Below are 27,770 nucleotides of genomic sequence, written 5' to 3' on the forward strand. Positions count from 1 at the left end.
GGTAGTTTTTCACTATTTCTAGGCAAGAAAACAAACGCTCATTGTTCGCTGTTGTCACAGGATGTGTGGCAGCAATACGAAGTGCTTTAATTACTTCTGAGTAAGCCACTGGTAATACCTGAAGATGGTCGACAATGTCTAGAAGGTTTTCCGGCTTTTTCTCCTCATCGAGCAAGAAACGCTTGGCAATACCAGCTTGAGATTCGAGAAGAATGCTGTCAATATCCACCTCGCCATAAAGAGAAGATAAAAGCTTGAGCAGCTCTGTGTCTATAAACTTGGCTGAGCTTGGATCCAAGGCTTCGAGCATACTCAGCACTGGCAAGTTATCTGTGAACCTTCTGTCAAATTCGGCTAGTAGACGGTCAAAAGTTTTGAAGTATTCTTGCTTCAGTACATCCACCAAAGTAGTAGTCTGATTTCCAGATTCGATGAAATTCTTTCCTAGGGTCAAAGTTGTCACAAATTGTTTCAGATGCTTGGTGATCTTTTGAGTTCTTCAAGGTCGTCCTTTCTGACCAACAGAGGAGGGTCTAGTCGCAGGCTCATTCACAGCAGGTACTTCGATTTCGAGTTATGTCGCAAACTCTTCAGCCTTCTCGAAAAGCAATACGAATGAAGAATCTGAACGCAGGTCGGTGAGTTCGCTTCTTGTGACCTGAATCAGGATGCGCGATTGGGAAATAACCAAGTGGACGGCTTGGAGCTGCTGAGACAGCGAGTTCATCGCTCACATAATTGCTTCTATGTAGTGCAATTGGAAGATAACAAGGAACGATTCCATCTTCTTCTGGAGCCCAGCTGCCTCTGCCCGTGCTTCGCCGTCGGCTCCCTCGCTTACAGCAGGCAGTACAGCTAAAATGCATTCATATCAGAGTCTAAACTTCAATATAGATCGATACCAGTAAGACCATCGTGTGGCAGCACTTCTTTCCAGCCCCAGAACTTGCAGTTCGGCAGTTTTCTGGACCTCAACAAACAACTGGTGCCGAGTGTTGTTGTTGGAAATGAATGTGTATAGAGTCTGGACCAGTGAGAAAAAAGTACCAACAGTGCCGACATATTCAACACAGCTCGCAATGATCAAATTTAGCTTATGTGCAGGCCAATGAATGTAGAATGCCTGTTGAGATTTCGCTCTCAAACGAGCTTGAGCACCGGAGAATGGGCCACTCATTACGCTTGCTCCGTCGTAGCACTGCGCGACACAGTAGTTCAAATCGAGTCCAATTCTTGTCACTGTGTCATGAATGAAATTTGCTAGACTTTCAGCATCCAGGCTCTTCATGTGATAGCATCCGATTGGTCTTTCTTTTACTTTTCCTTCGTCGAAATACCTTAGAAGAATGGCAAGCTGCTCTTTCTTCGAGATGTCCTTTGTTTCGTCGACCAGAACAGCAAAGTATTTGGCGCTTTTTAATTCCTGCACTATCGTGCGCTAAAGCCTGGAACCGATCACCGAAATAAGATCGTTCTGGTATTAATGGGCTTTGTAGTGACCGTACCGTCTCTGTAGCTTGTTGAAAAGCGTAGGAGAGTACTCTGCGAGAAGATTGCACGTCTCGACGAAAGTTCCCTTGTTTGTCGAAGATTCTCTTTTGTCGTGCCCCCTAAAGGCAGTGCCGAGTCACCCCAATAGAGCTGTTACTTTTAATAAGGCTTTTACGTGCTCTCTGTTCTCCTTGATTTCATTGTCTCTGTCTGTCATTAAAACACACGCGATTGGTTGCACCTTCTTGGTTTGTATGGCTTTAAACTTCGTCCATGAAACTGAACTGTCTTTGTGGCGGTCACTTCTATTATGCTGTTCAAGGATGTTAGAGATGTCTTTCCATCTTATCACGCCGACATCTATGAAAGGTCTAGACCCATACCTCTGCCCGGGAAGATTATATGCCGCCAAAGTGTCTGCAGCAGAAGCAGTAAACAAAATCATCCTGGACAGAGTACTCCAGCCACGGGTGCTTTCCATAATATGAAGCATTGAATGACCTTTTTGGCTTGCCGTCACTTGCGCAGGTTATTGTACTAGTTTCGGTTGGGATGGTAGATCGAGAGAGGACAAAGAAATGTCCGTAGGGTCGCTGGACCAGCGATAATCTTTATCTTGAGGCGTATTTAGCCGAAACTGAGGCTCCAACAGACCTTCGACACTCGTAGCGGTTCCCCGGGGTGTCTCGTTTCCTGCATACTCGATCTGAGGGACCGTCACTCGCTGAACCGGTTCACATGGTGACGGTTTCTGTTTCTTAATCCATCGACTCAGGGACGACTGATTTTCTGCCTCTTTCTCTTTCTTCAATGCTGCCAATTTGCGCTTTTGAGCTCCTGACAAACTCACGATAACAAACAAATAAAATATTGAAACAACAAGATCACAAACAATTCTGTCACTCCAATCCCAATCCTTAGGATGACTTTATACTAACTAATGCTAATGTCTGTTAATACCTTAGGTTAATATGCTTAATGGTGTAAAGTCTTCTACTTCTCTCTGTAAAGTGTGACTTTCTCTGTGATGTTCTTTAGAGTCTCATGGTAGCGTTGGCCTACAATCTAGGGTTTGACCGGTAGAGGATGTCAATCGTCTCTAACTTTCAGAAGGTTTATGTGTCGAGTATAAAAATGTTTATTCACACATATGATACAGTCAATGTACATAAAACGAGGACAGAAACAGACTAAGAACTGACTCGAGTAATCTAAAACGGTGGCTTATATTCCATAAAACAAGGAAATAAACATTGAAACATTTGCCAGGAACTGACTTATTTTAATCTGTCAACTTAGAGGAATTACTGCAAATATTCAGAATTTATAATATTAATATTTAATATTTATAATATTAATTATAATATAATTTGAACCATCTAGGAAATGGGTATTTGATAGAACTGAGAATTTAATTATGTATCTAACTTACTTTCAAAGTTTACAATGGTTAATAGCAAATAGCGTCATTATTATGGCTGGCAAAGGGCTCTTTGCGGTGGAAGCTTTGACCCCATGGAAAACCTGGGGTGGGCATTTGCCCACTCCTGCCTCCCCCCCAAATGGCACCTCTGGATTTGCCCCCAACCATGCATTTCACTCACAGCCGAAGGCAGAGAATCAAAAGATCGGCATCTGCGTTATGCAGACCTCTGGTAGCCATTCAGAGCTTATTTTTATTAACTTAAGCTGAAACAAAATTTTAGTGGTCATGTTTCTAGGAGACTGGACAGTGGAAAAAATAGACCAAATTTATGAGGCTAAGTGTAGACTAGACAGGTTAAGTAATTCGTAAACCCCTCTTTGACGGTGGTTTCTTGCCGCTTTTATTTATGTCGTTTCTTCTTCTAACTTTTTTTTACGAGAAATCACAATTACAAACCGGTTGACACGTGTATCACATACTGTTGCTTCAGTCCTGAAAGATTACTCCAGGCTAATTACGCTAAGCTTCAAAATGACTTCATTAAGGTCTTTAGTGCTACATAATGGAAGCCCAAGGTAGGCGCCAATAACTTACTTTTTTTGCTACAATTATATTCATAGTTAAATTCGTAGTTATGTGTAGGGCTTAGGCTAATTGTTGATAGGCCTACATGAGACTAGACCTAGTTTAATTGTGGTTCCGAGTGCTGCCAGTATATGTAGTAAGAATTTAGTTTAGCAACTTTTTGCTATCTTGGAAAGGTGTTAAGAAAATGAACCTTTTAGTAATGAATCCAGGGGTAAAAACATACTCTGGGAGATATTATCAAGTTCCTGTGGTAACTGTCTTCTGTGTGGTAACTACACTTCTAGTAAATTACTTTTCTACTGCAATCCATATCTAATCTCTCTTGTTTGAAAGTAATAGGGGGAGGACTATTAGGCTACCCTCTTTATATCCATGATTATGTTAGTAATCCGAGTAAAGAAGGTAAAATTTCAAACAAACTACTTTTTGCTGTCTAGGAAAGTGCTTAGGCTAAATTAGTGAAATAAAGCTTTCAGTAAGGAATCCAGGTCAAAATTATACTCTGGAAAGGTATTGCCAAGCTACTGTGTTAACCTTCTGATTTCCAAATCTTAGAAATTTGCCTACTAGACAAGTCTATACCTATTAGAATCTTGACTAACAATATCATACCTTAATTTTCAGTTTTTAGTTTCTTTTTCTCTGGTTTTAGTTTTGAAAATACCATTCAAACAAAAACCATTTAAAACCATTCAAACTGTTATTTGAGTAGAATGTCAAGAAATATTAATTGACTTTTTTTGTAAGTTTAGGAAATCAGTAATTCTTTACTTTCATCACAAGCTGTCTAAACTGGAAACTATGCTACAAAACACCATATAATTTCCATGGTGTAGCACTTAGAAATGCTAGTTCTAGAAGCAGATCCATTTTGGGTTGACCCTCCTCCTCCAAGGGGCAAACTAAAAATGCATAAAGTGGCCAGGGTTTTGAAGTTTACAAAAAAGCTAAGGTTGTACAATATTACCTTAAATTACCTTAAATTGCAACTTGGAGTAATTGAAGGATTTTCCATCCTGTAGCATTGCTCAGCATTTCTTCAAAAATTGCCATGTGGATTGATTTGGAATTGTTTTGAATATTGATTTGGTTTTATTGACTAGGGTTTATTTTCTGGTCTGGGACTCCAAGGTGTCCCATTCTAGCCTCCATTCCTTATTGCTCCACTCCTTGTCAAGTGAGACTTTGAATTCTTTGACAGTCTTACTGGATACAGTATGATTGCTCAGGGAGTTCCACTGGTCTACTACCCGGTTGGTTAGGAAGTGATGGCATTCCCTCCTCTGAGCATTAACCTTTATGAGCTTCTTAGAATGACCCCTTGTCCACTGTGATGAATTGATGATGAAGAGACCATGAATTGGATTGTTGTGAATCAATTTGTAAGTGTTAATCATGTCACCCCTTTTTCTTCAGTAAGTCATACTGCATAAGTTCAGAGTTTGCAGTCTCATTGGGTAAGGAAGATGTTGGCACCCATCTACTATCTTTGTTGCTCTCCTCTGTACTTTCTCTATCATGTCCTTGTCCACTTTATAGAAGGGAGATGCAATTGACATGCCAGTTTCTAGCCTTGGTCTGACAATACTTTTGTATAGCTTGGTGATTGTTTGTGGAGATCTAGTTGTGAATGTTTGTTTAATTGTCCCTAAAGTGCAGTTTGCACTAGCTACAATCTTTTCAGTATGACTTTGAAACTTTAACTGGCAGTCAACTATGACACCCAAGTCTCTTTCCTCTGTAACTGCAACTAGGGGTTCTCTTTGACCAGTTATTTGGTTTTGCATGGTGTAAATATGTTTTTGATTTTTATTGCCAAAATGTAAAACTTTACATTTACTTGAATTAAATTCAAGTAGCCTTTGTCTAGCCCAGTCATCCAGCCTGTCAAGATCAGCTTGGATTGATGCAGCCTCCGCCCAAGATGATGCTGCCCTGATGAGCTTAGAGTCGTCTGCATAGAGTGTGAGAAGGTTTTGGAGTATTTCAGGAGCATCATTGATATATATGTTGAAAAGTGATGGCCCAAGCACAGTTCCTTGGGGAACTCTGCTAAGAACAGGTATAGGTGACGATAGTACATGTACTCCTTTATCATTAATAACAGCAACTCTTTGGGTTTGTTCTCCCAGGAAGTCTACAATCCATTCAATGATGTCCAAGTGGATATGACAAGCCTGAAGCTTTCTTTTTAGCCTTAGGTGTGCGACTTCGTTGAATACTTTTGCTTGATCCAACAAAATCATGTCCATGGGTGTCCCTTTTTCCAGTAGTTTGGTGACTTCATTGTATGACTATTAGGTTTGTGTCCATGGAATGGCCATTTTGGAAGCCATGCTAATTTGGAGACATGATGTTGTTGTATGTTTCATATGAATGAAATTATATTTTAAATACTAATTCCAGTCATCACTGGTAGATTTGTTTTTATTTTTGAAAGTCAAAAGATAATTAAAAAGTCATGCATCCATTAATGCTAAAATCCAAGATGGTTCACTTTCACTTTTGAGTTTAAACTAGCCAGCTGTTTCTGAACAATGGCAATAATAGCTGTTGTGACATTGGCCTGTGATGAAATTTGAACTGGCAAATCAGAGCAATAATCAGGAAATAGATGGTATTCATTTAGAAAGGTAGGCAGTGCAATGTCTGATTTTGCTTACAGGTAACATTATCTATAGAGCAAAGTGTACTAGTACATGAGCTCTGCAGGCAGCAGGGTTAGGACTGTATTCTATATTTATTTAATAATTATTTGGCCTAGAGCCTCAAAGAGTAAAATGGAAAAAGTAGCTTTCTATACTACAACAGGGCAGTGTGCTTGGCCCCAACATGTTCAATATTCTCATAAATGATGCTCCTCTAGCCCTTAAAAGCAAAATGACTATATGCTGATGATTCCAAGGTAATTGGTTTAGCTAGCACTCTTGAGGATACTTCCCAACTTCAGAAAGACCTTGATCTCCTTAGCATGTGGGCAAAATCTTGGCTACTCACTTTCAATGTGTCAAAATGCCATGTTTTATGCTTTCAACACAATAATATCAATTCAACTTACACTCTTTACAGTCAATCCCTTTCTCCAATGTTGGAAGATCATGACCTAGGAGTAATTGTTGACAAGCATCTTAAATTTAGCACTCATGCAAAGAAGGCAGCAGCATCAGCTAGCTCATCACTAGGACTCATAAAAAGAACAATTTCCTCCCTTTCTCCTAAAAATCTGAGGCTTTTGTACAAAGGACTTGTTTAGCCAAGGCTGGAGACAGGTATGGTCCTTGCTTCCCACTTCTCAAAAAAACATGTTAAAATTATCAAAATGTCCAGAGAAGAGCCACCAAGATGGTGAGTGGATTGCATGAACTCCCTTACCCTTCAAGGCTGTGCAAGCTGAAACTTGCCACTCTGGTTTATAGAAGAAGACAGGGTGATGCCATTCTGGTTTCATAAAATTATTAATTCAAAGGCACTTCCTAATCTCCTTCACCTGGCATCTCAGGACTCTCATACAAGGGGACATAACTTACAGTTATCCAGTCTCCTCTAAGTGGCAATGCACCCATTTTCTGACCAACCATGTTTTCAACCTATGGAACAAATTACTTCCAGATACCATTGCTGCCCAAACCACAAACAGCTTTAAAAACCATCCTGACAGTGAATGGTCAACACAAGAATGGAAGTATAACTAGGAAGTACTTGCTGATTGATTGAATTGCTAGTTGATGTTTATGACATACTTTTTGCTGATTGGTTAAACCTTATTTTTTATGGTTATGATCTTTCATCTTTGCAACCCTATTTTCCCCAGAAGTTATGGTTAGTCAAGGGCAAGCTTCTGTGGTGTTAAAAGTTTGAAGGGAGGATATTTTAGTTTTTTGTGATGAAAGTAAAGTTTTACCAGGAAATGTACTTGCATATGTTTGAAACCTCATAAATTGGGATTAGGCCATGTTGTGAAGCTGAAAATACTTTTCTTGTACTTTATTTAAGCAAAATATCTAGGCTATTTTGTAATGTTCCACTTTTCTAAAACTAAGATTTCATTCACAGGACTTGTGTTTATTGCTGGCAAGTGTGATTTAAGGTAGGCCTAATTTAAGGCAAAATTTGTCAAAGGCCAGTGCCCTCTAAGAAAGAAGGACTAGAGATATGTACTTCAAAATACCTTCCTAGGACATAGTTTAGTCTGTAGACCTATCCCTGAAAGTTTCGTTTTTCCAACCTAACTACTTTCTAAGATAGCAAAAAGTTGCTTGTCTTGAATATTACAGTAATTACCTTAATTTGCACTTCAGAGTGATAAGGTCCAATGGATCTGTGTTGCTCCATGAGTGATGATGACTGACACCTGTTACTGATCTGGATCATACCAGCAGTATTTCTAGTTCCTGCATGACCAATCATTATCCAGTGACTTCTTGAAAGTTACAGGTGAAGTTGCTTATACTGTAGACTTGGAGAGGAAATTCCAGTTGTTGATAATTCTTTTGGAGAAGAAGTTTTGACACATTCTTGTGTTCATCTGGCATTTAGGAAGTTTTTTTGAATGGCCTCATGTATGGGATTGGTAGGATTTATTCAGGTTGAGGAGACTAGATGTGTCATTGGAGAGTTTATGGGTAAGCAGCATGTCACCTTGTCTGCAGCAGTACACCAGAGTGGGTAGTTTGAGCTTTTTTAGTCTTTCACTGTAGGGGAGGTTTTTCAGCCCATTTATAACCTTGGGGGCATGCCTCTGCATGCCCTCAAGAAGTCTTATATTGCCTTTATATTGGGTAGCGGCTATGTAGTTTCCAAAGTCAAGGTTGGGTCTTATGATGGCCTTATAAAGTTTAAGAAAGATTTTGGGTGATCTGCTTGTAATAGATCTCTTGAGTAGGCCAAGTCCTGTGTTAGATTTAGGTTCCTTTTTAGGTTCCCACATTCCTTATGTAGGAGTAAAACTTGAGCTGATTATCAACAAGTATACCTAAGTCCCTTTCTTCATTGTGGGTTTGAAGACCAATCCTTGTTTGCTTGTCAGGATTCCACATTGAGTACACTGTGTTTTTGTTCTTTGGTCCAAAGTGCAAGGTGCAGCATTTGCTGATGTTGAATGACAGTGGCCACTCTTCAGCCCACTTGTTGACATGGTTGAGATCTGCTTGGAGGCTTGTGCTGCGTGCTGAATGGAAAATCTTAGAATAATTAGCAAATAGTGTAATATTGTTGCTGACCCTGGTGACTAAGTCATTGATGTAAATCAAGAAGAGGGTTGGGCCAAGGACTGTACCTTGTGGGACACTACTGATGATATTGCAAGGTTTGGAGTATATCTTCTGACCACCTGATTCAAACAATGTGACCCTTTGTGTGTGTTTAGTGAGAAAATACATGAGCCAACTGACCACTGTCTTGTTCAGGCCTGTGGAGAGAAGCTTTATGTGGAGCCTTTGGTGGGGGACCTTATCAAACGCTTTAAATAGATCAAGGAGAATCAGGTCAACAGGTATACCAGCATTGAGGAGCTTGGTGATGATGTTATGAAAGAACTTAGCATGATGATGCTAATTGATTAATGGAAGTAAAGACAAACCAAATTGACTAAAGCTCATTTGAAGGAAACCTGAAATCTCCCAATAATCACTTAAAAGGAATCATAAATAGGATAAGATACCTAGTTGCTATGGTAGTTGAACAGTTGCTCACCATTTCAACTTGTATTATATTACCTGGAAAATCACCAGCAAGATGTTCCACAGCAGACTTGCTGGATGTGTAATTTAAGGTAAGATTTTTTTTTTTTTAAAGATGTTTTCTTCTCAACAGCCTCAATTTTAGGCTTATGGTAATCTGTTCACTAGGGTATTCAATTTGTATAAATTTTATTAGTAAGTATGCGGTTAGTTTGAGTGTTTGAGCCAAGTGGTGTTTGCACTAAATGCACTAAATTGTACCTAGATTGATACCTAAAAAAAGGCACCTAAATTGTAGACAGGCTCAATCTTGAACAGATATTGTCTAGGCTAAGTTTGGTAAAATTCTAGACAAGCTACTTCTTGCTATCTGGACAGTGTTTAGATAAAGAAAATGACACTTTCAAGGATGGATCAACAGACTAAAGTACGCCCTGGGAAGATAATTTGAAGTACCAACCTCTACTCCTTCTCCCTCTAGAGGACACTGCCCTTTGACAACCTTTAGAATCTTTGTTTTATAAATGTTTAACCTTGCAAAATAGATCTCCTGCTTGAATGAAGTACAAATAAAGCATTTTCGGCTCCAACTGAGCTCAATTGCAATTTATGAGTTTTGAAAGGTCCTAGGTAGTATGATTATATTAAACAATATTACATTAAATAATTTTAATTAAATTATATTGTTTGTTTTATATTGAATTTTAATAATTTTATTATTATTAAATAATTTTATTCATATTAATAATCTTAAATAATATAAATAATTTTTTATCATTATTCAGTGTAAAGAAAATTAATGATTTTATTTGATTTAATTAAATAATATGAGTGTCCTAGGTTGAAGAATTCTCAACAAGGTGAAGTATTTTTGGAGTCCAGGGGAAAAAAAGTAGGTTTTAAATAAATTTTAAGAATTGGAAAAGTAAAGCTACTATTTAGAGTATTAATTCTATTTTGAAAATAAATTGCTGGGCTCAGTAAATAAAACTATCAGTAAGGGGTTCTGGCCCAGATTAAGATCCAGTAAGTCTTTTGAAACACTTATTTCTAGCCCATTTATACTTCTAAGGATATAAAGATTCTGTTTTGATACGCTGTACCTGTCTTTTCTCTATATTGGTAGATAATGGCTTCTCTCTTCTTATGATAAGACTTATTGTAGTTCATAACATAGCTTTTGGGTTGATTTGCTTTTGAGTTTTGCAAATCTGAAACCCAAATAACATGAGAAGGTGCTTTCAGTTGTATACCCCACTGCATTTTTTTTTCAGGCTTAAAAGACTTGTTAATAAAGTCCATGTTTTGCTTCAACTTCACTTCTCTTGGACCGTAGGGTTTGTTAAGGTGGTTTCCAGGATCTATAGCAGACTGAACCTTCTACGTTTTGCCCTATTTTGCTCAATCTTTTTCAATGTCACAAGTAAGGAGAAACTAGAGAATGAAACAAATTCATTCTGTAAAGTTTTAATCACCTTGCTTAACTTTTTCCAATCTTTAATTCTTGAAGGGTTGCAGCTTCACAATTGTACACTTCCATAATTATAATCTTATTTAGCCTGCCTTTCAGAAAAATGGTAGGCAGCTGTACAAGCTATAATCTGTTTCAGAGAATAAGTAAGGTCACTTGGAGTGTTCATTCTAGCTTCCAGAAAGTTACCATCTCTTGTATTATTTCGGATTTTTTGGTAGCATTGATGAGTATTTTTTATGCTATTTTATTTTTTAGTCCGTTTCCAAATTGTGGCATTTAATGGAAAGTTTGTCAGTGCTGTAGATGGGTGTCTCAATTTCTTTTTCTCTTTTGTAGTATTGTATCACTTAAGATGTCATGTGTTACAACCAGCCAAATTTTGGATAGTATCAACATATTTTATCAGAATCCTGACAAAATCTATTTTTATTCATTGACTCATTGGTTTAGTTTTATTTTGGTAACTGGGCCTGAAGTCGCAGTTTTTTACAAACTGAAAAAGGACACACCATGTTAAATTTTAATTTGGGATTCCTTTAGGCTGATATTGGAGGGGGGTACTATCTACCTTATTCCCCAATATGATTTTTGAAAGGCATGAATTGGTAAACAGCATGCCATGAATTATCTGATTTTGTTTTAGGGAGAGGATGCTTGTGGGCGTTTGCAACCCCCTTTTGGACATATCAGCCTCTGTTGATGAAGCACTCCTTAAGAAGTACGCTTTGAAGCCAAATGATGCCATCCTAGCTGATGAAAGCCATCGTCCACTATATGAAGAATTGGTGGCAAATCACACAGTTGAATATATTGCTGGAGGGTCTGGACAAAATACCCTAAGAATTGCTCAGGTACAAAAAAAGTCAAGGCCATATAGAGGGAAAGTGGTTCGAATCCCCCCCCCCCCCCCCGAAATGTTTGTCCGACTCGTGAAATTCAACAAAACGAATATAAACCCATTTTTGATGTGGTTTCTAAAGTTAAGTTTTTTGCTGTACCCCCCCCCCCCCCCCAAGAAAATCATTTTGTAAAACCCCTCTCCAGAAAAGAAGTCCTGGATGCAATCCATTGCCACATTTACAATATTATGTAACTAGTGCTGAAATTCAGCACTATAACAGCCTATAACAAATTAAAAGTATAGTCATGTACATTAAAAAAAAAAAAAAAAAAGTTCCTGTCTGAGACCAGATGATTGCCTTTCTTTTGAATTATTTCTTGTAGTTAGATTCTTTTTGAATATCCTAATTTCTTTTTAAATCAAGAAAGCTGAGTTCTAGACTTGTATGTTGATATTCTTTAAAACATTTATGCTGATTCTTTTCCATTTCTAAACATTTTTCTTTCCAAATTAAGAAAGTTAAATTGAAGACTTGTATATCCACATTCTTGAAAATAATTATGTACTTGATTTCTAAATTACCCTTGTTTTTGAAATTTGGTTTCATTTCTATTAAGTTCCTTAAGTCAGCTCTTTTTGAAGACTTGTATGTCGACATTCTTGAGAATATTTATGTACTTCATTTTTAAATTACCTTTCTTTTCAAACATTGCCTTTCTTTCTTATTAAGTTCCTCTAACTTGATTCTTTTCTAATTCCCAATTTCTTTCAAAATTAAGAAAGCTAAATTCAATATTTGCATGTCCACATTCTTTACAATATTTATGTATATTTGAATGCTTTTCTTTTCCAACAATTTCCTTTCTTTCTTATTAAGTTTCTTCAATTTGATTCTTTTTAATTTCATAATTTCTTTCTAAATTAAGAAAGCCGAATTTAAGTTTTGTATGTCCACATTCTTTAAAATATTTATGCACTTCACTTACTAATTTCCTTTCTTCTCAAGCAATTGTCTTTGTTTCTTATTAAGCTTTTTGTTTTCTTTAATCAAGTATTTTCTAACGTTGTAATTTCTTTCTAAATTATGAAGGATTAATTGAAGACTTATATGTCAACAATTCTTTCCTTGAAAATACTGGAATGAAACCAGCTGCTAACCTCATTTCCTACCCTGACTGCAGCAGTCTTATTCTCATCCATAGCGCTCATCCCATCAATTTATTTGTCTGGTATACCGTACATGGATAAGATCTTTGCTAAAACTCTTCTATCAACAGAATTGAACGCTTGCTCATAATCTATAAAACTGAGGACCAAAGGTGTTTGATAACTCAGCCACTTCTCAATTATTAACCTAAGAGTAAAAACTTGGTTGACATAACTTCCACCTTTTCTAAAACTGCCCTGTTCTTCTCTTATAACTTTGTCTACAGCATCTCTCAGTCCGAAAAGTATCTTATTACTAAGTAATTTGCTACCTACAGATACCAGACTAATGCCTCGATGATTACCACGCTCTCTCTTATCACCTTTCTAAAAACTGCTTTAATTAAAGTTTTTTGAAAATCGCTAGATACTTTCCCTTTTTCAAAATCATATTTATAATCTTCAGTAACTTATTTCTAACCTCAGACCCACCATATTTAATTTTTCTTACAAAACAAATCTTCCTTGACGTGAGTCCAAGGTATCACACATTTTTCATTTTCCAGTGTACAGGTCCCTGCTCCTGTCTATTAAACATAAAGCTTTTTTTTTACTAATAATCCTAGCTGCGCTCCTAACTTTTTTCCCTGAGACACTATCAGCAATTTCACAAATTGTTTTCCTAAAATTATTCCATCCATCTTCGACATTGTCAAATTTTAACCTTAATTTGTCAAATTCAATTAATGAGTAGAAAATTTTTTTGTGTGATGTATTTTCAAGTAAATTTTTTTCATGTTCATATTTTTCAAAATTAGACTTTTAAAACATTAATGCACTAGTTTCTTATTTTATTCTCCAGTTATCAGTTAATTATGTTGCATGTCCCAACATTTTCTTGTTTGTTGATAAAAGAAACAAAATATTCAATAATTAATTAACAAGCTAGTAAAGACAGCAAATTATATGGCCGGGAACCTTGAAAATACTGATAAGAAAAGCCATTCTTTAAAATATTTATGCACTTCACTTACTAATTTCCTTTCTTCTCAAGCAATTGTCTTTGTTTCTTATTAAGCTTTTTGTTTTCTTTAATCAAGTATTTTCTAACGTTGTAATTTCTTTCTAAATTATGAAGGATTAATTGAAGACTTATATGTCAACAATTCTTTCCTTTTAAACACTTGCCGTTCTTTCTAAAACGCGGAACGATTCAATATTAAGAATACAAAGACCACTCTGCTTTTTCATCATCCAAATAATAAAGAGGATATTTTTATATTTTTTATATTTTCTATATTATATTTTTATATATTTTTTATATTTATATTTTTTATATTTTTATATTATATTATATTTTTATATTTTATATTTTTTATGTTTATATATATATTTTTTTCTATTATATTTTTTATATTTATTTATTTTATAAATATATTTATATTTTATTATATTTTTTATTTCTATATTTTTATATTTCCTATGAGGAAATTTTTAGAGAAATTTAATTTGAGAACAATATTTCCCTCCTTCTTTTATTGTGACGTAATTCAAGCTCTCTGTTTGTTATTAGCTATATTGTCTGGAGTTTGCTCTAAACTGTACAAAATTAATTTAAACAATTAATCTGGTATCCATATAGAAAGAAACTTGGGGAGAGGAGTTGAATTTGTCCAAATATCCAAAATAGGCGGTTTATATAGAAATTGTCTTGAAATAGGCAAACGATTTTTTGATGATAATATTTAGGAGATAAGATTTAAGGGGGGGTAGTGATGCTTAGGACCCTTTGAGCCCCTACTCCCTGAAGTTTTGAGTAGTTTACAATTTTTGTTAGAATGTTCTAATTTTCTACTTAATTTGCCACTACTTTTGAGTTTTTATCCTTCTAATAAACAAACTTATCAATTGACATCCATCCTCTTAGGAATGAGAAGCATCACAGGTTATTTCTCACAGAAGTTCAGGCCCTTTTCAGTTTTTGTTCAAATAAACCTCTCCCAAGCAAAAGTGAAAGTAAAACCTTGGTAGTAAAATAGATGCTTGAAAATCTGAAAGCAGGCTATTATAGTTATTTGAAAGTACTACTACTACTATCAACAACTCACCAGAGCATCAAGTTGCCTGAGGCCAACGCAGCTACGGATGCTCCCAGAAAGTTTCCATTTCCTTTAAATCTTTCTTTATGACATCTTCTTGACCCAACTACGGACGACCTGCTTTTTGTTTAGTCCTAGACGGTTGGCAGACAAGAATGATCTTTGGGAATTTGTCATATTTTATCTGCAAAACGTGCCCTAGCCATCGCAACCTTTCTCTCTTGATAGCCATAGAAAGTGGATCGGGCCACACTTTTCGTGCAGCCTAGTGTTTGAAATGAGGTCGTCTTCCGGGTACCCAGAGGGAATCCATAGGCAATTTCTCTTGAAAATATCTAGCAAACCTTCATCTGCTTTTTGGAGCAACTATACTTCAGAGCCATGCTTGACAACTGTCATCACTGTAGCTTCCAAAATTTTAAAGTTGGTTTGTAGATTTATCGTCCTATTCTTCCAAACTTTTTTTTACTGTGAAAAAAAAAAATCCTGAGCCTTGGCTATTCTATTTTAACATCTTCACTGCTCCCACCGTCTTTACTAATAATACATCTAAGGTAATTGAAGCTGATCAATCTTTCCTTTGCCAAACATCACCTTTTCAGCCTTTCTAACTTAGTCTTCTTAACATTAATTTCCAAATCTATTCTAGCACCTCGAACTTGCAAAACCTCTAAAAGCTCATTCATTTTGCTCTCACTTTCATCTAGGATGCTTACATCATCAATATAGTCTAAGTCCAGGAGCGTTTTTCCTCCCCGTTTGATTCTGTGGTCTCTCATTGCTCCTGTGCTCCTTAAGACAGTCAATCAAAATAATCCATGTAAAGGGGGGATAGAACACAACCCTGCTAAACTTCCGATTTAATACGAAACCAGCTGCTAACCTCATTTCCTACCCTGACTGCAGCAGTCTTATTCTCATCCATAGCGCTCATCCCATCAATTTATTTGTCTGGTATACCGTACATGGATAAGATCTTTGCTAAAACTCTTCTATCAACAGAATTGAACGCTTGCTCATAATCTATAAAACTGAGGACCAAAGGTGTTTGATAACTCAGCCACTTTTCAATTATTAACCTAAGAGTAAAAACATGGTTGACAGAACTCCCACCTTTTCTAAAACTGCCCTGTTCTTCTCTTATAACTTTGTCTGCAGCATCTCCCAGTCCGAAAAGTATCTTATTACTAAGTAATTTGCTACCTACAGACACCAGACTAATGCCTCGATGATTACCACGCTCTCTCTTATCACCTTTCTAAAAACTGCTTTAATTAAAGTTTTTTGAAAATCGCTAGATACTTTCCCTTTTTCAAAATCATATTTATAATCTTCAGTAACTTATTTCTAACCTCAGACCCACCATATTTAATTTTTCTTACAAAACAAATCTTCCTTGACGTGAGTCCAAGGTATCACACATTTTTCATTTTCCAGTGTACAGGTCCCTGCTCCTGTCTATTAAACATAAAGCTTACATAATCCTAGCTGCGCTTCTAACTTTTTTCCCTGAGACACTATCAGCAATTTCACAAATTGTTTTCCTAAAATTATTCCATCCATCTTCGACATTGTCAAATTTTAACCTTGTCAAATTTGTCAAATTCAATTAATGAGTAGAAAATTTTTTTGTGTGATGTATTTTCAAGTAAATTTTTTTCATGTTCATATTTTTCAAAAATTTGACTTTTAAAACATTAATGCACTAGTTTCTTATTTTATTCTCCAGTTATCAGTTAATTATGTTGCATGTCCCAACATTTTCTTGTTTGTTGATAAAAGAAACAAAATATTCAATAATTAATTAACAAGCTAGTAAAGACAGCAAATTATATGGTCGGGAACCTTGAAAATACTGATAAGAAAAGCCATTAATTTTTTGGAGTTCTGACTTCAGTTTTATTACACTCGTTGAAACACGTACTCGAGACAGCTTTTAGAGAGAAGGGAAGAAGAGGGGACAAAGAGAGAAGGGAGAGAACTCTTTGACCCAAGGATCCTGTGGCAGAATTAGGGTGTTACTTTATTTATTTATTTCCCTCAAAATTGAGGTGTATATGAAACACAAAAAAATCAAATACATTATCAAACAAAACAAAACAACTGAATTTAAATAAACGAAATCAAACATCGAAACAAAGCAACTGAACTTAAAGAAACGAAATCAAACATCAACAAACGAAACAAAACAGCTAAATTTGGAAAAACGAAATTAAACATTGATCAATGAAATCAAACATCAACAAACGAAACATAACAACTGAATTTAAACTAACGAAATCAAACATCAACAAATAAAACAAAACCACTGAATTTAAACAAACGAAATCAAACATCATCAAATGAAACAAAACAACTTATTTTAAACGAGCTGAATAAATACGTAGAAAAACGAAAAATAAACGAAATCAAACATAGGAGAGAGAAGGCAAGCTTTTTTACAAGTAAGGAAGACATATTTATGTGAAAAACGTTCTTTCACAGCAACTAGGCTTACACAGAAATTTTTTTTACATTTTAGTAGTTGTCCTAAATCTGTCTCAAGAAAAATTCCCATATTGTTTAAGGTTTAGGCAGTGTGAATAAACTAGTACTATAGCCTCTTCTAACTTTATTTTCATATGTCATACATCAATGATTCTTTGGATCACCGAAAGTAGTATTAATTAGAAAGAAAACAACCTCCAATAATAGAATAATAAACATTTATAATAAATAAAGCATCGAAAATGATGAAGTTCTTCTTTCTTTTATGCTGATAAATAAAAAAACAAGTTTTTTTTAAATGAAAGTAAGGAGCGACATTAAAACTTAAAACGAACAGAAATTACTCTGTATATGAAAGGGGCTTTTCCTCCTCAACGCCTCGCTCTTTACGCTAAAGTTTCTTACTGTTTTAAAAAGTAGAGTTAAGAGAAAGGTTCAAACTTACACTTCCCAGTAACCATTACATATTTTTGTTTGGGCCGTAGTTTGCTCTTCGCTCGATTGCAGCTACTGCTGCAACAGAGTTTTGTTTGGAAGAAGGGGTGGTCCTATAATGGAATATATGTATATATACATATATATATATATATATATATATATATATATATATATATATATATATATATATATATATATATATATATATATATATATATGTGTGTATATATATATATATATATATATATATATATATATATATATATATGTGTGTATATATATATATATATATATATATATATATATATATATATATATATATATATATATATATATATTTATATATATATATATATACATCTTGCAGAAACCCAGGAAGGATCGGGGGATTCTCCTTCCATGAAACTGGTCTGAATGACCCCTAACTGGAAAAATTTTAAAATTATGGCCTCAATATGCACTTTTCTCAAATTGAATTTATTATTAATTTGTAAGACATTTTATTGGTAAAATTTGACTGTCATCTTTTCATTCTCTGCGATTGGAGGGTTCTCAGGCGTGTGATATATGTGGTCTAACATATGATACAAATATTTTTTTAAAAACAGAAGCATTGGATTGCTTTACAGATGGTTATTTTAAATCTAATATCTATGTATTTTCTCCGTCATCTTGTTTCATTTAGTACAGATAATCATTCTTAATTCTGTAAGGATTAAAAATCCTTAATTCTGCATTATCCTTGATTCAACATACTGTAAAGCGCCTTTTCCATACATTTTTTTTGGAATACAGTATCCAAAATATATATCGTAGTTTGAAAGTATGGAACTTTTAACAGATTTTACTGTTTAATTTTAATTGGCGATTATTTACAAGAAAAAGCAGAAAATGATGAAGACAAGCAGAAAAAAGCAAAGCAGAGAAAAGAAAAGCAGAAAAAGAAAAGCAGAGATGAAGAAGAAGAAAAAAGCAGAAAAACGCTATTCTAAAATCATGATGTTGCTGCAAAGTAGTCAAGAGTAAGCCTTGGCCCAGCAATCGAAAGGAAAAAACGGGCCATTGAAGAAACTGTGTATGGGGGGAAACATTCCAAATAAAAACTGATTTCAATCAATCCATTATTTTCAAATTCTATGTCAAATTGAAATAAAAGTACACCGAAATCATCATTCTCGAAAAAACCTATACCTGGAGGCAAGGGTGTATCCAGGATTTCTGTTCGGAGGGGATCTACAAAAAATCCAAAAAATCCTTTATCCAGGATTAAAATCCAAAAATCCCGTATTTAGGATTTCTGTTCGGAGGGGATCTACAAAAAATCCTTAAAAACGCATCAAAATTCATTTATAAATTTTTTGTTGCGGTTTTACGAGTAAAAAAAAATTATATGCTGAACCCGCTTCCCCCCGGATACGGCCTTGCCTGGAGGTACACAACATTCGAGTTTGAAAAGCAAGGATGGTTGCTTGTTTGCATGAGTGACTTTGATTTTTTTTCTTTTTCTTATTAGCGGGCTACTAAAAAGTTACAGAGAGACGAATAAGGTTGTGTATGAAAGTTGATGTTCATGCTTTGATACTTGTTGTGAAGTTGCAATGATAGAGCACAGTGCAGTGTGAAGTTGCATATTTGTGTATTTAGAACCGCGGTGCAGTTGAAGATTCTGACTTACGACAAAAAATTTGAGTCTTCTAATTAAAGTTGCAGAGACAAATGAGGGTGTGTATGAAAGTTGATGTTAATGCACTGATACTTCTTGTGGAGTTGCCATGATAGAGCCACAGTGCAGTGTGAAGTTGCACATTTGCATATTTAGAACCACGGTATGGTTGAAGATTCTGGCTTAAGAGGAAAAATTAGTCTTCGTCCCATAAGTGGATCCATCCTTTCAAGTAGTGAGAAAAAATTTGAGTCTTCTAATTAAAGTTGCAGAGAGACAAATGAGGGTGTGTATGAAAGTTGATGTTAATGCACTGATACTTCTTGTGGAGTTGCCATGATAGAGCCACAGTGCTTAAGAGAAAAAATTAGAGTCTTCGTCCCATAAGTGGATCCATCCTTTCAAGTAGTTTTTATGTGTAGTTTTCCGGTGTCGCTAGTGACGGCAATTGCTTTTCTTTTTCTTGTTTGTCCTCTTTTTCTTTTTGGTTGGTTGCAAGACGTGTTATTTTTACAATTCAATTCAAAATTTACGTCCCGTTTTTGCTCTTTTTTGCAGTAAAACAATAAATATGACCCAAAAAGGGTAAATCAATTTGACAAACAATAAGCTGGACCAAATAAGGGTCCAAAGTCTCGCCAAGTTAAAATTCTAAGATTGACAGTTGATTTAACATTGTGGTAAAGCTATATAACTTCATAGTTTTTTGGAAATAGCTCTCGTGGGGGCATTCGTCTCTAAAACTTTCATCCCTGTTTTCTGACTTAAATCAAAATGTCATATGATGACATTCGGAATGTCGGAATGGCGGAATGTTATATGATGTCATATAATCATGAAATAGGTCATTAATTCTGTAAAAAATTCATTCGCTTCTTTTTCTTTTTTGTAGTTCCAGCCTTCTCTCCTTCTTAAAATCCTAGATCTGCTACTGAGTAGCATCAAAAGACGCAATATATAGCTAACCTTGATATTTGTTTTTGTTCTAATCATATATGATGAAACTTTTCACAGATTAACTCAAATCTTTCATGTAGCATAACCCATTCTGTTTTGGCTTAACAATCCTTCGATTTAGCGAGGAAGTGGTTTCAAATCTCAAAGCTTTATTTTTATATATTTATATAATTGAAATACTAGCCATTAGTCTATAAGGACCACTAGCCATACATGAAGTTGGAAAAAAAAACGAAAAAATACGAACAGAAATTAAATATTTAAAATACTTTTTTATTGTTTCATATTTAACTTCTTTTGCGCTGAGATCGGTTTTGGGGAGGTCCATGCCGAAATATTTGTTTCCTTTCTACTGGCCGAAGATTCCCATCGTCTTGGTTTCTCAATTATTTTTTGAAGTTAAATCTAAAAGTTTTTGCTTCAATACGTCAAAATCTGAAACGAAAAAGAAAACCGATTTCCATGACCTGGAAGAACTCTTAATTGTAACGTTCAAGCTCTTGCCCGTGCTTTATTATAATTTACTTCGCTACTGTAAATGCTCATAGAACAGAATCATTGAGGACTAGCGCGCCAATTCACGGCAATGTAAAAGTAAAGGTTTTTTTATTCTTTTTATATAAACATGCAATAGTTTTAAAAAACCTAAGGGGGGAACTAGGTTTTTTCCTTTCTTTGAAAATACCCCGTCCCCAAATTATGTGTTTTTCAAGTTCTTAGGGAGTGGGGGACAACAAAATTCAATCTTTTGTCCGTTTTGCCCAATTTTTGCTGGACGGGGAACCAAATTTTCCTATTTTAAGTCGTACTGTCACCCTTTAATTGTATTTATGAAAAAAAATGTTTGTATGTATAATTATTTTAATATGAAAAGATACACGCTAAAACGAAGAATCCACATAGTGTTTGTGAATTATTCTGGATATTTTTTGTTATTTTGTGTTATAGCTTCATTGCCTTCTTCAAATATGGCTAGCTAGACTAGAATTTATGGAATAGGGTCTTGCTAAATTCGTTCTTTTTTCAGTGGATTCTACCTGAACGAAATATAACATCATTCTTAGGATGTGTAGGAAACGATATTTTTAGCAAAACTTTAGAAGAAAAAGCAAGAGAAGCCGGCGTCCATGTTGTTTATGAATACTCTGAGAAAGATGCAACTGGTAAGATTTTTGCTTATTATATATGGGAACACAGAAATGCTCTGTCCGTTAGGGCTGGGGTTCGAGTCCTGGTGTCGCTGGTCTTTTGATTTGAAAGGGGGGTCAGCGACGGACTCTGTAAGCTCAGTTAGAGTCGATCCAGCTCCAAATGGGTACCTAGGCGAACCTGGGGGAAAAACACGAGAAGCATCGGGGGATTTGCCTCCAGCCACACATTGTACTCTCGGCTGTAACAAGGGAAACAGGAGTTCAGTACCTTCGCTATGTAGACCATTGGCCATTATGCAAAAATGTTTATGTTTGTTTTGTTATTATGGAGAAAATGTGGTCATATTGTGAAATGTAAACATGAGCAAGATATATTTGAGTCTTAGGATGTGCTGATAGTTGCGGGAGTTTTAAACTGGACTTGTTTGAAGTTTCAGAAATCCATTTCCAAGGTGAGGGAACACAAATAGAACTTGTTTATTCAGGAAGGAAGGATGTGACACAGACAGGGAGCAGGGTTTATAATGCATTAGGAGACTTGGGAGCCTTTCTTGCCTTGGGAAGATACTAATAACAGAATTCTGTTCACTCATTTTGGTATAAAAAGAAAATTAGCAACAGTTATGCACTCCTGCGCTTTCGTCATTATAATCATTCAGTTATAATCAAGACATTATTTGATCATAAATTGGCCCATAAGTTAACATACTATTGCAAATCGAAAACGGGCAGATCGATATAAGATACTAGGGTATATAAGAGTGCTGCTATTGATGTTAAAAGTAAAGAACAGTTGTAATGTCTAGAGTCTATCTAAAGCTGTAAATATGAAGGGTAACTACCTTCTTGGAAGCTATGACGTTGGTACAGGATTAGAATTAAGGGAAACTTTCTGGGAACAGTTGATAATGAAATTGGAAACTTATAGATTGGCTGTTTAGAAGATGGATGGGACAATTTAATGGAAATCGATTGCGAAGTAGCAGTACACTGCGCCGACCGGATGACTCGTTCAGCAAACAGTGCTTGAAATGCCAACCCCTTGCGCACTGGAAGAAGAAGCCTGGAGGACAAAAAAAGACATGGTTATCAACAGTTAGAGCCGACCTCGAGCCAATGGGAGGTTTCAAGAAGCACGGGCACCGATGGAATAGACAATGGATCCAGTTGATCGAGCCAATCGCACTTGAAAGAGAGCAATGGAGAGACGCATGTCGACAAATTCTGGATACCACGATGGGCCTGGACAAGGCTTGAACGTGACCCAAGTACAAGTATTGTTGGATATTTGGTAGTATTATTAGTAACAATGGTTGATTTACTGAAGATGGAAAAGTAGAATAGACAAGGTTGAGCAGATTTGTCAGAGTTCGAAAATGTTTGGAAGAATATGAAAATTGGTTTTTAAACCATGTGCTAAGTCAGACGATAAGTCTATGATCAGAATATTAAAAACTTCGGCATAATCGTGATCAAGTAGGGATTGGAAGCGTGGGCACTTGGAAAGGAAAAGGAAAAATTTGCTAAACATTTTCCAAGGATAGTTCTGGCTACTGGTTTGATTGGCCGTAGGATGGCATTTTAGCGGTCGACCCGCATTGCCGTTTGATGTTGGCCGTTTTTCGTTCGAAAGGCTATGCGACCGTATATCGTTCGATACCATTTTTTGGGGCTCTAATAGCAGAAAGGTCGAGATGGCTAGGACACGTTTAACGGATGATTGCCACATGTTGACAGATTGCCAAAGATACATCATATTGGCCAGCCATCTAGCTCCAAAGGGAAAGCAGGTTATCTTCGAATGATGTGGGAAAAGGTCCTAAAGAAAAAAAAATGGAAACCAAAATTCATGGGGGGACGCAAAGAATCTTTGAGTCGATTAGAATGAAGGAGGAGCGTAGGTAACAGTGGAGGCCTCTTTGAGACTTGGTTATGCAGTGATTTGTTAGTAGCAGTAGCAGATACGCTGGCGTATATATATAAACGTACTAGCCAGGGCTACATTCAGGATTCTGTTCCATCAGGGGGTAGGGAGGGTCTACCAAAAAATTGTTGGTAGAGGAGGGGGAGAGACGGGGTTACCAAATATTTAAAATAAAGGGTTTACCTTTTGGTGACTTCGTGATGTTTTACATGCGTTTTAAAGACCAGTTTATGAATTGAAGAAATATTTTTTCATGTTTTTGGGAGAGAATAGACCTGAATTTTTTTGACTCATTTACGAATTGGAGATTTGTTTGTTTTTGTTTTTTTTTGGGGGGGGTAAGTATTCTAGAAAATGTTAAGAGTTAATCACGTAATTCGGCACGAACATCTAGGGAATTTCAATGCTGGGCTTGATGGATTTTGGCTCTGAACCAATGGCCAGAAATTTTTGTGTTAATCTTCTTTCCTGGAAATTTTTGTGTGAAAACACGATTTTAAGGGTTATACAGTAATTTGACGCTAAATATAACGAGAATTTGAATGCTGGGCTATATTGATTTTTACTCTGAACTAATGGCTAAAATAGTTTTGGTCTTAATCCATGTTTTCAGGAAATATGCGTATCAAAGAACGATTTTTAGAAGCCAATGCGATTTTTAAAAGCAAGTACGATTTTAGAAGCCAATCATTGTTTGTTTTTCTATTATTAATAAAAATTATTATTTGTTATTTGATGACTTCGATTTTTTTGGGACTAGCCCTTATTTTCAAGAAATGTCCAAGAAATGATATCTTCAAGAAATGATAAAAAAAAAGTCCTAAGGTGAGCTTAATCAATTTTTGCTCTGAATCAAGAACAATTATATTTTTGGTACTAATCCTTGTTTTAAGATATGACTTTAAAAGAGTTTAATGCTAAGAGGGAGTCGCGTAATTTGACACTAATATAAAAAAAAAATTAAAGGTGGAATTATCTTTTTTTGTTCTGAGTAGGTAATGCGTCCTCAACATATTTCACTTATGTATGACCTCTTCGCAGGAACTTGTGCTGTTTTGATCACTGATGGAGGCAAGCAACGTTCCCTCTGTGCCAACTTAGCAGCTGCCAATCACTTTTCAACTGCTCACATTGAGAAACCTCAACATAAGGACCTCATACATTCGGCAGACTTTTATTACATCACGGTGATTTTTATTTTCTTAAAAGTGAAGAGTTAAAGATAAGGTATTTAAGGTAGTATAGCGGGTAATTTATTTCCCACTATATAGGGCGAGGGGGATATTATAGTGGGAGAATATAAGTAGTTACTTTATAGACTCTAAAGCTATATGACCAAAATTGATTTGATCGACTCTTAATAATCCTGGCTTTCTTCTGTCATCTAACTTCAATAAAATATAGATGGCGCAATATAAAAAAAGTACTTAAGTAAAAAAAATGTAACTATTGCTGTCAACGATATTTAGTGATTTGTGCTTTTCAACTGCTCACATTGAGAAATGTCAACATAAGGAACTGATACATTCGGCAGACTTTTATTACATCACGGTGATTTTTATTTTCTTAAAAATGGAGAGTTAAAGATAAGGTATTTAAGGTAGTATAGCGGGTAATTTATTTCCCGCTATATAGGGCGAGGGGATATTATAGTGGGAGACTGTAAGTAGTGACTTTAATTTTATCAGTGCTCCCAAGTTAAAGAGTGAAAGTAAGTTAGCAAAATCAATAACCTGAATTTGATCACGCTTTCTCTCTGTAAAAATTCAAACATTAACAATTAGTCAATTTCCAAAGACAACTACTTTGGAAATCTACTTAAGCTGTTGGTTATTTTGTTGTACCGAAGTTAAAAAAGGCATACTTAATTGATTAGCATCTGACTGAGGGAAGACCCAAGAGGAGGGTCCTTCTTCAGTATATGAATATGTTCATGAGTATTTGAAGTACAAGTTCAGAGAAGTGACTTCTTTTTTATAGACTCCAAAGCTATGTGACCAAAATTGAACCCTTTATTCTCAGCGGGGTTGCCACTCAAGGTACTAATGCACCATTGTTGCGCTTTTTTGGTTGATATAATGTTTTCACCGGCTGTGCAAATGTGCATAGAAGTGATGTTATTCATAATGAGTAGAAATAAAATAATTTTTTTAATTAAAAATTAAAATATTAAATGATAATAATTTTTCGTAAGCCGTTTAACCGAAAAGAAGGGTTCAATCATTCGAACAGTTCCATTGACAATTGAATTAGAGCTAGGAAGATTGGAAAAAAATGCATCAATAAAAGAAAAAATAGAAAAATAAAACTGATTTTTCAGGAAAACCTTTAGCAGAAGCAGTAAGGTGAACCGTTTCATTCAGCTTTAAGAGAAGATCACGTTTTGACTCGTATCTTTTTCAATTCGGGTGACTTTTTGTTTTCTTTGAAATTATCTGAAATCTGGTGTCAAAGGTATAACCATAGTTTCTGTTGTATTTTTTCGTTTTAGTGCCTTTACAAAAGATAATTCAGTTCTTCTTTTCTTTTTCTTTACCTTACTCTGCATGTCTTTAGAGTCGGTTTTGTTCAATGACAAATCTTGAAAGAAGGTGAGTTCGACCTGTAGGCTAGTGAAAAAACAAGCATTCGTAAAAATTGTGGAAAAGTCAATGATGCTTTTTATTATACAACAAAAAGATGCAAATAATTTGGTCAAAATTTTTAGTATTCCCATCCTTCAAAAAAATCTAAAAAAATCTTAATGATGCCATAAATTCAGATTATCGAAGAAGAAGAAGAAAATCCTGAAAATTAGGAATAAAACAAGATGCGTAATAAATCTTTGTGCATATTGAGGATCATCATCCTCGTGTCCTCATTACCGCCTTTTGTTTTGCCTTATTACCTACCTTTTAAAATCTAACGAAATAAAGAATGATGAAAATAGATAACCTGTATTTTAGATAGTCTAGAAATGAATTGACAAGTTAATGCTTGGACTTCTATCTTGTATCTCTATAATTGTAAATTTTCAGAAGAGCAGAAAAAAACCTTGCAACTTTTTATTTCTCTTCCGATAACCGTAAAACTAAAACAGATCGATGTGGAAATCAATGCATATCAATCAGTTTTTGTTTATGGTTACTGGAAGAGTAATAACAAAAAAAGCTGTGACTTTTTTTGCTGTTTTGGGAATTTACAAATATGGAGATACGTCCTTTTGATACCCGACTGACGATTTTTGATCAGCAAAAACAGTGAAAATTCATGTACAAGGTAGTAAATTCAGGTTTAAAGTTCAATAACTGATCAAAAACTAAATTGCGTCGTTTGATGAGACTATATACTTAGGAGACGATCTAGGGGGCAGTTTTAGGAGCATATGACCCCACCGCCGAAGATCGAGCGAACTAGACAGTTGAGAAAATTTTATTTGCCGATAACCCAAATGCTTGTTCTTCTTAAGTGTGGTTGCTGGTCTGGGGGTCTGACTCTTGCTTACGGTCGGAGAGGTCTAGGGTTCGAATCCTTGATCATCCCAATTTTTACATGAAGAAGATCCGAAATTAGATATGTAGTCAAATTAGCGATCGTCGGAAGTTGGCAGGCCTATCAGGGACCGGACCAGATTAAATTAGAAATAGTCGCTTCCTCGATTCGACCGTCTGGGGGTGATTGGAAGGACCGTTAATTCAGAAAAATTTGAAAAAATGAGGTATTTGAACTTAAGAACGGGTTATCGGATCCCAATGAAATTTGATGTTTAAAAGGACCTCTTGTCTCAGAACTCTCATTTTAAATTTCGACCGGATCCACTGACATTGGGGGTAGTTGGAGGGGAAAAATAGAAATATTGGATAAAGCTTAGAAAGGAGAGATCGGAATGAAACTTGGTGGGAAGAATAAGCACAAGTATACAGAATAAGCAATTTTAGGTTCCGACCTTGTCACAAGTGCCATATGAGCTTTTGGCTCATGGCTCTTCTGACCTTGTCAAAAGTGCCATATGAGCTCTTGGCTCTTGCTTTGTCAGTTTTGCAATAATAAAACTGAAAGCCAGGCTGAACTAGGCATATCCAATGAGAATACTTAGTACCGATCTATCGATAGGCACCGATTAGAATAATTATTCTAATTAGTAATTAGAATAATTTCATAAGTGAATCGCCGCAAATACTGTTTTTCCCCATAAAAACTTACCTGCAGCACGTATATATGAGATAAGGGGAAGGAGGGGGGGGTAAGTGTAGGAACAAAGACTCTTAAGCTAGTCTCTAAGTGAAAACTAACGAAAAAGAATGTAAATTATACTGAAAATAAAAAATAATAATAGAAAAAATCATGACAATTTTGTTTAATGAAGTTCTTCTTTATTCTACTAGATTTGAAGGATATTTTAGAGGCTCTCTATTCTCCTAAGTCTTC

The 27,770-nt window shown here is 35.5% G+C and overlaps 1 protein-coding gene across 1 annotated transcript in view; it reads left to right on the top strand.

The window, feature by feature from the left end:
* Positions 1-3,349: 3,349 nt before the first annotated feature.
* Positions 3,350-27,770, top strand: part of LOC136036439 (uncharacterized) — a 44,283-nt gene continuing 19,862 nt past the window's right edge. Inside the window, exons 1-4 of the mRNA XM_065718675.1 lie at positions 3,350-3,492; positions 11,301-11,508; positions 21,316-21,451; positions 24,405-24,550. Of these exons, the coding sequence (XP_065574747.1) occupies positions 3,449-3,492; positions 11,301-11,508; positions 21,316-21,451; positions 24,405-24,550 (534 nt within the window). The 5' untranslated portion in view covers positions 3,350-3,448. The remainder of the gene's footprint in view (positions 3,493-11,300; positions 11,509-21,315; positions 21,452-24,404; positions 24,551-27,770) is intronic.

The sequence above is a fragment of the Artemia franciscana genome, chromosome 15, assembly GCF_032884065.1.
Source record: "Artemia franciscana chromosome 15, ASM3288406v1, whole genome shotgun sequence".
In the NCBI taxonomy this organism is placed as follows: domain Eukaryota; kingdom Metazoa; phylum Arthropoda; class Branchiopoda; order Anostraca; family Artemiidae; genus Artemia; species Artemia franciscana.